The 13,510-nt window shown below is 41.6% G+C and overlaps 1 protein-coding gene across 3 annotated transcripts in view; it reads right to left on the bottom strand.

Annotated features, from left to right (window-relative positions):
* The window catches only part of METAP1D (methionyl aminopeptidase type 1D, mitochondrial), a 154,041-nt gene that overhangs the window by 79,141 nt on the left and 61,390 nt on the right, over positions 1-13,510 (bottom strand). For 2 of the 3 annotated variants that reach the window (XM_029605789.1, XM_029605791.1), the window contains exon 2: positions 4,098-4,267. In XM_029605789.1, coding sequence (XP_029461649.1) covers positions 4,098-4,267 — 170 coding nt within the window. Of the gene's footprint in view, positions 1-4,097; positions 4,268-10,650; positions 10,790-13,510 lie in introns of those variants that run through there. The other variant, XM_029605790.1, reaches the window with a different exon arrangement.

Here is a 13,510-nt window from a genome sequence, read left to right as displayed (position 1 = left end):
CCTGGGATAATCTGCAAAGGAAAAAAGCACACACACACACACTTTGAAAATGAGAGTGAGGTTCGCAGGTAAAAACGTACGCGTAGACTTTGCCCCACTGTGGGCAGTTTTCAGATTACCGCTAAGAGTCCAGATCCCCAAGGTCTGGATATTTAAAGACAGGCCCAGGGAGGATCCTTGCTAACGATGGCCAAGCCAATTTGCCTGGTGGAAAAAAAGAATTGTAAAAGAAGACCAGAAGGCTAGAAATATACAGAAATGTTTAATTGAAACTGCAGTAATTTCTTCTTAAAATATGCAGAGGGGTTTGTTTTTTTTTCCACTTCAGAGATGGTGGCTCATTCAGGACCCTATCCCAGCCCCGCCTCAGTGGCATCGCTCATTGCACCAAGGGAAGCAATGAAGATGTTAAACGCTTGAAACATGGGTCTCACGTCGGAGAACCTACACACATGACAGTACATTTCAGAACAGATGACTACTGCGTGGACTGCGTTGCTCTAAGAAGTTTGTTAAAAGTAAACTGAAATTCTTAAAGTAAATACAAATAAGCTGGAAGCCTGCTTAAGCCCTCCTGCCCTTCTCCTCTCTTATAAAGCTCATCACCCCTCCCTGCTGCGGTCCCACCTTTCTTTTATTCCTGCCCTGGCAGCTCACAGCTGATCTAGCCTCGACCTCCCCCAGCCAGCTCCTTCAAATCAGCACGCAAAACAAAAGAAAATGGCAGGATATTTGCACGTTTAATCACCAATTACATTTTCCAGGGTCCACAGTCTGGAGTCAGGGCTTGATGTGCTAAGCGGGCCAGGGTGAACCAGTCCATGTTTACATTCAGAGAATGTTCAACCTCATTCTATCATAAATAAAACATATATTTTGGGAGGCAAAGAGAACAATATCCTCTTGCCAGTATCCCCTTCATTTTCCCTACTGGGTAATACAGCCATTCTCCGTTTAGTCATTGCTTGACAGTGCTCGAATGATCACGGTTTCAAGCAAGGCAGGAAGAGGAAGAACAAAGAAAGGAGAAAGGAACTCACATTCTGAGAAACTTTCAAGAGCAGCAGGAGAAGACGACATTTTCATTGTGGTGGGTGTGACGACTAGAAGAGAATCGGATTTCCTGCTTTGCAAAAAAACTGTCCCCACACCGAGACCAACATCCCTACAGGCCCGCGGAGTCGGTCAACGATAGGAACTATGTCCGAATGCGTACCTGCATCTCAGCTGCAGTGCAGATTCACTGCCAGAGATGATGAGTTCCAGAGCAGCCATCTACCGATACCAGTTTTTCGTTGCCGCAGGGTTTGGATCCTGAATACTTTAATGAGCTAGCCTGTTTTTCTTTTCAGAGGTGGGGGTAGCTACGTTGCAGAGGACTGGGGAGGACATGAAACCTCTTGCACAGCAGATCTGTGTCAATAACAGCATGCAAGTATTTAGGGTTTTTTGTTTTAATTTTGGAACACGGCAGCAGTACCCTGTCCATGGTCCAAATTTCTGGGCCGATGAAATCTGTAAAAGGAGTCCGAATCTATCTTAATGTATTTCTGGGGCTATTTGTACCTGCTTCCCATTGGCAGTATTCTTCTAAGGACGGCAGGGTCCACTCAGCCCAGATAAACCTTGGTGTACAGGTCTGAGGCTTTATTTCTGCAGACAAAGCCTGACTCCTGTTTTGCTAAGTATTTTTTGTTGATCAGTCTGCAGGGATGCTAAGAAATAGGTATACTGGGCCAATTAATTGCACAACTAGTTTACAAAAATACTAAAAAAAAAACAAAAACAAAGCAAACTAACAGGGATATTTTGTAAACTGCGATGTGCCATTATTGCGGCGGTACAATTTAAAACAGGAGAAGAGGAGGAGAGTGGACGGGGTTTGGGCAGGGTTATGGCCCGGCAGCACCATGGGAAACACCACCACCTTTTCCCGTGGCGCTATGGGGGCGACAGTGTGCGGCCGGCTGCACACTATTGCCCCTTTTTTTTTCTTTCCCGCGGGCCATCATTCCGCTGTACTCGTGGCGGGATGATAAATCCCCCTGTGAGTGATGTCTGCGGGCGAACTCGTCTTGCTTTTCCACAGCTCCATGACTAGGGGAGATGAGTAAATCTATGCCCAATGGAGACGACCGCAATACCATGCTCTGCGGCTAGCGCACGGCTCAACACGTGATTGGATGCGCGTTTCAGACGTGGGTCCATAACCCCCGATGCAACAGGGGGATTAGTGCGCCCAAACCACCGCGTAGCTAATGGCGCTCATCACCTGTAAACTCCATGTAGACGAGGCTATTAACAAATTCTCGCGATGCAAAAATTTTCCCACGCGGCCAATGCCCCTATTGCAACACTGCAAATTTTATGCCAGCCTGAGACTGGCGGTAAAGCTATGCCATGCTCAAGGGCTCATTCATAAAAACAAAAAACCCTGCATTCTGTGATTCCTCCTATTAGTATCGTAGCAATACTATGTAGGAGGAACCACAGAAAGCAATATTGGATCAGTGTCTTCTAGACACTGATCCAATATTGCTTATTATGTAAATATTCTCTGTAAATGCGTTTTACTATGTAAATATTCCTGCCCCTGTTCTCTCTTTTTCCTCCTCTCCCAGTTGTAATCTTCCTTGTTCATTGAAACTATTACTTTCTGCACTAGTTCAATAGCTCTAGTTCATTGTTCAATGCACGACTTGTTAAATGTAAACCGACTTGATGCAACCTTTGGTCGTGAAAGCCGGTATAGAAAACAATAAAATAAATAAATAAATAAAATAAAGCAGATTCAGGTAAGAAAAATAATAATAATTCATTCTGGGCACCCAATATAAATGCACAAGATACACGGACCAGGTCTTGTATCTTGTGCATGTTATTGTGCCGGGAGCAGGAGAATACAGATGCTCATACTGAGCGTCCGTTTACCCAACCCGCTCGTGACAGCCCCCTCTCTCCCCTGTGCGCCCAATGCAGAGGAGGTGCTAGGGACGCACAATTTTCCCTAGCGTCTCCTTTTTAGCATGACCCCCTCATTTAAACATTGCATCGCGTGCCCATTTTCTATGTACAAATATTGCATCAGCCTCATAGGAGGAAATTTTCAAAAGGATTTTAGCTCGTAAAACTGGGTTTCACGTGCGCAGATGGACTTTACGTGCATAAATGGGCTTTTGAAAATTGCTACAATGTAAGCTACTTTTAGGCGTGGAACTCCTATGCAAATTCATTCCTAAACTTTTTTTTGAGACATTATTCATGAAACAGTAGCAATAAGATTCTGATATGATGTAGTGCTTGCAGCAGCCTTGAAACACCACCAGGCACAATCTGTCAGAACTATTACTCCAAAAATCTGTCATGGTTTTCACAATGTGGATATAGTCCAACACACAACATCTTACGTTGAAATAGTTTTAATTGAAAACAGTCTGTGGACTGTATCCACTCTGTTAAGATCTTTTCCTTATTTATTTTTCACACAATCAGTCCACTTTAATTATTATCTCAGCACACAATTTTGTTTTTTTAATTTCCCTTCTGGTGTGCTTTCTGCGCATCGTTCCACTGTATCTTTTATGGTTTTCACTAGTACAACTTGCTTCATTTTGCTAAAACAATTTGTCAAATGGCCCAGGGTCATTAAAAAAGGCACTGAAAGTAGAGCAGCCAGCAACATGGTACTGACACAAAAAGAGTCAATAAGGGCATGTAAAAGTTCAGCTTTAGGAGAAACGGTGTGGCTCTCTTCTTGTTATCCCTTATCACCTTGATGATGCTGCACAAATGGATTATAACTGTGTTCCAAAAACACTAAAGTTTAAAAAAAAAAAAAATCATCATAAAAGTAGTATGACCTGCATGCCATTACTGCTTGTAAGTTAGAGATGGTAGATCAGCGGTAACATCTGTTCCATTTTTTGAGTCAAGCTGCAGGGTGGAAGTATTACACAATTGATGAGACTGCAGACCCCAAGTCCAGGTAACCCACCAATTCAAGGCTTCCAGCTGCCAGGGTTTTAATGCACTTTATCACTAGTGCAGTCAACCTTTATATTGACAGGAAAAGAATCAGAGAGTAGACATTACAGTACCTCTGGAACTGGATGAGCTAAGGAAACCGTAGCTGGCCAAACTGTACAGGATGTGGAACTTCTTTGTCTCCGGAAAAAGAAATATCTCCTTTGTTGAATGCTTAAGTGCCTGGGTAAGCAGATATGATTGACTTGTGAGGAGAAAACTCTCTGACAGCCAGTCACACAGCCTGTAAGGAGACAAAAAAAAAAACCTGGTAAAATGTTATTTATCACTGCAACATTGCTAAGCTTAAACAGTCTATCAAAAGATATGATCTACCTTTAAGTTTATCAGAAGCCTAAAGGTTAGGCTGCCAGTGCAAGTTTAAGACCTGACCATATAATCAGATTACACAAACATTTTTACAAGACAATTTTGAAAGCCATTTATGCGGCTAATTTGAAAGTGATTTCATTTCCCTAAATTGGCTGGCTGAAAATTGCCTCTAATTCTCTACGGCTAAAAAGCATGCATGCTGCTGCATGACAAGCCGCACTGAGAGGAGGCGTTCCCAGGGCTGTGTTTAGGTCAACGTGTGCAGAGCTTGCATTTTCAAATTGCTGCGTGTTACCTTCCATGGAAAAAAAGTGTCCATGCAAAACGTAGGGGCAAACGCCCACAGCTACTCTGAGCCCGCGGCAAGCTTCAGAGCACGCTTTTCTTTCAAAACTGGTGCAAAGTTTGCGGGTAAAAAAAAAAAAAAAAGTGGCCACAGGTTTTGTCCCACAGAGGATACGTTAATTGAACAGATGCTTGTCAATAATGGCAAAAGCTGCAAGCACAAAGCCTTTTACCACTGCAGGTAAAAGATTCGCTCATACAGACCTGACGCGCGTAAGCTTACCTGCGTACTGGGCGGGCAGTCTTTGAAAAGCCCATTTCTGTGGGAAAAGTACCATTGTACCCATTGAAATGGCTGTGAAAATTTCCCTCTAGCAAGGGCAACCTGACAATTTTGGAAGTCATTAACCCGGGAAGAGTGAATAGCAATTTAGCAGGGTGAAATAGTCAGGCTGACAATTACCGCTCTCTGTTCAGCTACAGTATATGTTAGGGCCTCCATAGCATGTATGCTTTCAGCTCAGTAAAAAAGAGCTGTCCCTGGAAAGGGGAGGGGGATGTTTAGGTCAAAGGAGGGAAATGGCACATGTGCATGTGGTTTACAAACGCATAGGCGCTATTTTTGCCCCTGCTCAGTCATCCATGCCAACAGGAAGTAAAAAGCCGGTGGGCAGTTTTAGCTCATGTGCTTTGCTTCCTGATTTTCAGAGGGGAAACAGCACACATGGTTTCTTTTTGATAACTGCTTGCCACATATGCAAGCCAAGAGAGCTGATGCACCTTGCAAACAAGGCGAGCCCTCCAAAATTGCTACCTGAAAATACATTATGAAACAAGCTTTCTATGTCAATTCATGAATTCATTGTAACCCAGGCCTCTGGGTCTCCCATGACTCCGCAACTGCAGGAAGGGCCACAAAATTTGACCATTCCTGCAGAATTCGCCATTCCCTATGAAATCACCATAAGAGCCTGGAGGGTTGGAGTTTCCATAGGAGTAAGAGGGAGGGCAGTAGCGACCCTCATATTTCTCTCCTACTGCCGCACTCCCCCCCCCCCCAGTGTGATCCCAGGACCGCATTGTAGGGCCTCCTCCTCCTCTGTGTCAGTCCGAGCCTGCTGCGCTTTGATTCATGCAGTCCTATGGTGGCCCTCGTGGTTCACTGCACGACAGCAGGCCTCAGGAAGTAAGGGGGGGGGGGGGATGCAGCTTGAATCACTGCACTGCTGTTGTGCTGCAAACAAGCCGGGATGGGAGGGTACGTGAAGGGATTGGAGGAGAGCCAAGAGAGTGAGGGGGATGGGTGCTGCGGGGGCAAGAATCAATGATGGAATCGGATGGCGAGTATGAGGGAAGGGAGAATAAATAAGAGGAGGTGGGAAGAAGCCTGAATGGAGGGACTGGAGGTGGTGTGGCAGGGAGAGGCCATGAAAAAGGGACTGGAAACAAGCAGGAGGGGATGGTGATCAGTGGGGAATTTGTTGCCAGAGGATGTGGTTAGTGCAGTTAGTGTAGCTGTGTTTAAAAAAGGATTGGATAAGTTCTTGGAGGAGAAGTCCATTACCTGCTATTTTCACTTAGAGAATAGCCACAGCCATTAGCAATGGTTACATGGAATAGACTTAGTTTTTGGGTACTTGCCAGGTTCTTATGGCCTGGATTGGCCACTGTTGGAAACAGGATGCTGGGCTTGATGGAGCCTTGGTCTGACCCAGTATGGCATTTTCTTATGTTCTTAAGTAAGAGAATGAGTGGTGGGGGCAAAAAAGATTGAATAAGAGGATCAGATAGGCTGCAGGGGGGAAGAGTGTAGAGATCGGTGGTGCTGTGGGGTATGAGTGAATCAGAGAGGAGTTTGGTTATGATTGAAGGGATAACTAAGGAGTGAAGAGAGAGTGAGGCAATCAGAAGAACAGTAGGAAGTGAGGGAATCGGAGAGGCTGTGGAGTGCGAGGGGATCAGAGGTGGGGGGTGATTCAGAGAAAGAGCGAGGTGACCAAGCAGGGGTGTGTGTGGGACGAGCAAGTGAGAAGATCGGGGGGTGGGGGGGGGGGGAGTGTTATGGAGGTGTGAGGGAGGGAATCAGAGAGTCTGGATAGAGAGTGTGGGGATTGGAGGGGCTCTGAATAAGGAGTGTGAAAGACAAGATTGGTTTTAAAAGGAAGGGTGTGAGTGAATCATTCCTTTCTCTCTTGATCCTCTTTTTCCTCCCTCGTCCTTACCTCCCCCTCCACTCATTCCCTTTACTCCCTGCTTCCCCCATCCTCTCCTCCTTTTATCCTCCCATCCTCTATCACTCTACTTCTCCTGCCTGAGATTCTTTCTTCATTATCCTCCTCAGATACCCTGTCTCCCTTTTCCCTAGATCCTTTCCCTTTTGTTCTATCCTTCTCTTACCTTCCCAGTACAATCACTAAGGTCTCTTCCCTCCCCCCTCCCAAGAAAGAACATAATAAATTGGCAGGAAATAACATTTTATAAAGTTTTTAAAATTTACATTTTTAATATGCAAATATATACAAATTTTTCAATATAATTGCTTCAGAATTTTTAAAAATCTGCCTTAGAATTTACTAACACTTTCCGCTAAATGTTGAAAAATCAGCTGCATGAAACAGGAGGCATGGATTATAACCAAATTTTCCCAGACTACAAAACTATCCTGCGGGCCATATTATAGGATGGGAGCAGCAAATCTGAAAAATCCTGCAAAACTGCAAGCACTCTGTTTGCAAAATTATTATTATTATTATTTTTAATTGTGCTTACTTCAAAATTAATGCAAAAACCTTGCCTTAAAATTACTATGCTACAGAAAATTGTACAAAACATTTGCAATAATGCTGCCTTATTTAACTTGAGCAACATTTTGAAAATAATGCAAGTTATGTCCAAGGCATAAATCTGGTATTAGGTTATTAAAAAGTGACAAATTGTTATTTGATCAGCAACTACTTGCTACAAATGAAAAAAAGCATATATCCTGACTCTATAGGGTACACAGAGTTAATGGATGAATACCCAAACTGAAGGGTAATAAGTAAGGTTGCAAAGTCAATTTACCAAACTTGTTAACATGGGCAAAACAAACTAATAAAATGAAGAGAGGACATTTTTATTTTGCATTCTCAGTATTGAAAGTCACATGGTCAGAGTAATGCAATTTGGATCTATGGTCCAGCTTGGGTTAAAACACAGAAACATTAATCTGAAAGCATCCCCCGCACTTCCTTTATAAAGAAAGTATTTTTAGGATTCTTAAAGCTACTCTGAAGTAGCATGTTCATAGCTAATTTGATACAGCAACATCATCAATCATCACAGACAGCAACAATTGGCCGTATCTTTACCAGTCTCCTTCTCACACTTGGCCTGACTCACTTTGAAAAGGTTCTAAGTGTTTTCTTCATCTCTGTTAAACTCCAGCTCGTAGCAGATCCTCTCTAGGATTTCTTTCTTGTGGGGGAGAAGGTCAGAGGGGACGGAACCAAATATGTTTGGGTTTCTCTGGACTCCCATGAGAAGCAATAAAAAAAAAACATCTATGAAAACTGAGCGACTACCTGTCTTCTGGCTATGCTAGTCTTTAAAAGAAAATAAAACTGAAACTATTATAATAATTAAAAGTATTGCATTTCTTAAAAAAAAAAAAAAAGGCTTGATTTTAGATAGTAAAATCTAAATAGATATTAACTATTACCACGTGTAATCATGTATTGCAGAGTTTTAGTAGCAAAACTGATTCTGGGAAAAACTGGAACCTTTGTAGGCTGCAATACCTTATTGGACCAAGATAAAAATAATAAAAGAATAATGCCGTACATGAGCTTTTAAGACAATATAAGTCCCCTTCTTTTTATAGGTAACTTGTCACATCTGAAGAAGGACTATATGTGATCTCAGAAGCTCATGCACTGAAATAATGTATCTTATCTCTTAGTTTATAAAATATTTTTTTGTATCTATCTGGTGCATTGTCTATAAAAACAAAAATTCTGTTGTCTTGGGTACAAAACTATTCTATGTATTTATTTGATTTATATTCCACCTTTCAGACATTTCAAAGCAGATTACTTGCAGGTACTGTAGGTAATATAAAGACTCATTGTGGAACCACAAAACAGGCCTACCACCGTCATCAAAATAGCGTCACAACCTAAAGAGAGGGTAACTATCAAACTCTGCTCTTGTACCCAGAGGAGTAACATTGTCCAGTCCATGTTGTAGAATCTCTTTTAAAATTGTCAAGTTCCCTCCATGTTTCTTTGGCTATAATTCCTATTTGCAATATTCATCTATTTATCAAAATGTGCTGGGCTTTTTGATAAAATTATCTGAGCTTGCATTCCATGAAAAGATCTTTTTGAATTCTTATGCTGGAAGGTTGACCTGAGAAGTGACAGATGCGATGCACTGCAACTAATTCTGTACCACTTGATGCCAACTTTACTTATTAGCTCTAATCGAGGGTCCTATTAATCGTTCTCTGATCATACATGCTCCAGTACATAATGAGATGCTTTTATTTCACCTGCCTGTGCAGGAACTTATCTTATCAGTATCACTATGAATGACCCTGGGTTAATATGATTTATTCATTTAAATTTGTTTTATCCTCTGACCAAGATGTAGTTAAAGGGAAATGTTTATTGTAACTTCCAAATTAGTATTTTACACACTGTTTTACAATAAATTAAAAATGATGATTGCATATTTTCAGGGACAGGTAGCAATTTAAAATTTAAGAGGCTGAAGTACTAACTTGCATTAACATTGGCCATTAATGTGTGTTAATGCGGTGTTTAAGGCACATGTTAACTGTTAATAAGATGTAAATAAAGCACGCATTATCGCAGACAGTAAAGTATGCATGTCAATGTGGACAGTAACACAAAAACTTAACTACCCTTCCCCAAGGGGGTCTCGGGAAATGTTTCTTGCATTAATGCATGTGCATTACACTGTGTGTGTTTCAATGCACCTTATTTTTCACAGTTTTAATAGGTGATGAGCTGTTTAGCATACTTTTGCATCTCATTACCTGATTAGCAGAGATTTTGTATTAAGTACAAAGTTAGTTTGCGTGTGTTAACAGTGCCATTACTGCATGATAACCACTTGGATTAGATATCTCATGTTAAATGCCTGTGCCAAGACTTGCATTGCTATTACTGCAGTTTAGTACATTGGTCTCTTCATCAGATGCTTAAAGTTAATTATTCGTATTGAGAAATTATTGAGCAAATGCTTTTACGCCCTTGAATTCAGCCATTGGTTTTTTTTGTTTTGGAAAACTTCATAACATGTCAGGAAGGTAAAGCAGGAAACTGCCAAACTGAAACCTGGTGTTTTTCCAACACGGTATAAGAATACATTTGGAACAGCAAGAGCAACTGTAAATTAACTACTTTAAAAAAAATGTTATATATATATATATATATATATATAATATGTATAAAATATACAAACTATATATAACAGAGTCAATATATTAAGCCTAATTAACAAAACCATTTTTCAAGATATTAAAATTAGTATCAGATTATTTTCTGGTAAAAAAAAAAAAAATAGAGAGAGAGCGAGAGAATATTTTATTTGCTTTGCATGAAATTCTTTTACGTGTCTAAGATAATTAATTGCCTTTAGGGGGAGAACTTTACAAACTGTCCACACTGCTGACAAATCCCCCCCACAGTACTTTTTATCTGTGGACTCTGCACTACTTTTCAAAGCAAAAACATAGGAGTGCTTTCACCTTGAAGCTTGCTGCAGGTAAAAGACTCCTGTACATTACCTTAGCAACGCATTTTCCCTGGGCCCCCGTTTTTGTTTTTTTTTCATTAAAAATATCATGCGTAGATTTGAAAATGAAATCTGTTCTTTCCTCCCTCCTCCCTCCCTAAACCACTCCCCCGTTACGCCTCCGCTCACGGTGAAACTTTTAGCTACACCGAGGGAGGGGGGTCAATGTCAGACAGCCGAGTAATGGGAAGGAAAAACGCTTTTTACCTAGCAAACCACTTTGAAATGTGTCCTCTGCAACAACTGAATTGTGTGAGAATATGGCTGACTGTGGAGGGCACCTGTTCCCTTTTACTTTAGCGTGCATTATCAGAATGAGCTTTTTCTGTTTCTTATTACCGTACACAATCACCAAGAGTAAGAAGCTCCCAAGGAATATTCATTTCAGCTCACCGAATGGTTCACAGGAAGCAAATCAAGCCTTATGATTAGTCAGACAGCATCATGTGACAGGGAATCAAAAGCCCTCAGCATATAAAGCACTGGGCAGTCACACCTGAGGATGTCAAAAGGTAGGCAAGTCTACACTGAAATTTCAGCCAAGTTACTTGAATACTCGGTACAAACAAATCGCTGATTTGTAGTTTCCCATATTAAGCAGCCCATGTGCCATTTTCACCCCATGTGGTTAAAACCGTCCCCATTACTAAGTTGTTAATGAAGGGCACAAACCACTCCATTTAGTGCAAACGCGGCCGCAGTAAAATTTACTGTGACCAAATATATGCAAAATATGTAAATAGAGGGACGAGCTATTTGGCCATTATTCCCATGTTTACTAAAGTGCATTACCTGGCACACAATTTCCCCAAGAGGTGGGTTACTGCAGGATATTTTACACCAGGGAGAAGTTTGTGTCCGACTTCCTGTGCAATCCTTACCCTTTACAGATAGCACTAGGTCACGGGGGGGGGGGGGGGGGGAGTGCATGAGAGGGGAGGATGCCGGCATAGTGGGGTCAGGTCCTCACTCCCCCGCCCCTCCCCCCCCCACCCCTACATCCTGGCATGAACCCGCTCGCCTGCACATCCTGCAGTGAGTAATTGCTTGCTAAACCAGGATAGAATTCCTCAGCTTACATTCCATATACCCCTATAAAAATGAAATGATATACAGATTAACTGAAACACTCAAACAAATATTGTATGGTATCTTATTACAGAAATGTAAATAATACAAGTACAGTTAGCTTTTAGCTGCAATGGTCAGGGCCGAGGCCATTCCCCAACCCTCCTAGCCTAACCCGCTGCTCCTCTCACCTCTCCCTCCCATGAGGTTCTCCGTCTCAGTTTACCTGTTTGAAGTGCATGGTGCTTTGCAATTAATCTATGGCAGTTCACAGTTGAGTTGAAACCGTGAATTGCATGGGAGGGGAAAGGTGGCAGGAGTAAAGGATCAGCAAAGCACTGGACCCACCAGCTGGGCCACAGTTTGTGACGGTGGGGGCGAAGTCAGGTAATTAACAGGACATCCTCCATTCTGGATAATGGAACATGTCCCAGTGACCCTGGGTTTTTTTTTCCTGGATAATGGATCATTATGGATAAAAGATGCTCTACTGTAGAAGGACAACTTTCTAAATGTGCATTCTTACAATACTTGTTTCAAATTTCGTTCCTTATTACTTTAGAGCACGTGCCTAAATTAAAAAGTGAAAGATTAAAAAGGTTTTCTTTTCCAGTTCTAAATAACCCTTGTGACAGAAGCAAAGATCACATTTCATGAACAATAACTTGTGCATTTGCTAAGGAACAGAACAACACAGCGGAATGCCTGAGGCGGGAGACAAAACTGATTGAGCAAAGCAGAAGGACAAGAGCCCTTGAAACTAGACAAAAGCAAATTCATTCTGTTGACAGATGTCGATTACATCAAAGCTATAAAAGGGACATTTCTCTGCAGCCAATACATCTTTATTATCTGTACCTAAGGATATAAAATGTCTTCTTATGGTCTTAATCAACATGATCTAACATGCAAGAGTTTTAAGATCAGTTAAAGCGTATTGTAATGAGGTCCTTCGTACAGGCTCCTCTAAACAAGGCTGTATTCACATGGCGAGGCCTGCTCGCGCCACCACCAGGGTTAACTGCTCCGGCAGCCAAATAAAATACAGAGAGATCAGTGTAATTATAGAGACAGTCAAAGGGCAGGCTCAATTTTGAAATCTATTTGCATGGACGAGGTCCTCCAATTTAGCTTACAGGAAACGGGCTGGTAAAGGGAGCCTCCTTTTCTCCAGATGCTGAGCACACTCTTTCTTCAATTCAGGAAGTCATGGATATGGACACCATGCTTCACTGTTTCCTGGCTTGCAGGCCCACACTGTCATTACGCGGAAAAGAGCAAATCCAGCCAGAGGCTGAGAAAATGTTTCTTCTCACAGTAGCAGTCTCTGGCAAAAACTTGACAAATGTTACCAGGCTAATTGACATTGTGCATTTAAAATTATTTCTAAAACCCCTCTCTCCCTCAAACTACCTATATTCATAATTTGTACAAGGACTTTCCCTCTGACATCTTTAGTATGATTTCTGAAACGAAAATGCGAATGGTAACATGCTGTATTTACTGCAAAGGGTATTCATTGCTCTATAATCTACAAATTGTAATTAGCAGCAATTGCTATGAGATATATTTCTGTGTGAAAAACAGAATTTTATATCAGCAGTTTCAAATCTTAAAACATGAAGAGGATCATTGTCAAAGCCGTTTATGCTGGTAAATATCAATTTCTGCACATAAATCAGCTGAAAATTGCCCTTCCTTAAGTGGCTAAAATTTGCACAGACTTTTATCCACATAGGGAGAAGACATTCAAGGCTGTCACTCAGGTCAGGGGTCCGGGAAGGAATCTGATAAGCATAGAGGATAACTTTCAATCAAATAGACGTGGCATAATCACATGTATATGGCAACAAGCAGATCTATGCTAGTATTTTAAAACTAGCGTGTATGATATATGCTTGTTTTATAAAATATGCGTATCTCTACCCCGCACTATAATAAAAAGACCCACGTAGTAGCATGTATAAATTAATACAACATAAATCTTGACTTGCTACTT

This window comes from Rhinatrema bivittatum, chromosome 6, assembly GCF_901001135.1.
Source record: "Rhinatrema bivittatum chromosome 6, aRhiBiv1.1, whole genome shotgun sequence".
NCBI classification, from domain to species: domain Eukaryota; kingdom Metazoa; phylum Chordata; class Amphibia; order Gymnophiona; family Rhinatrematidae; genus Rhinatrema; species Rhinatrema bivittatum.
The sequence above is the reverse complement of the archived record's forward strand: the minus strand, read 5'-3'. Positions and strand labels throughout refer to the sequence as shown.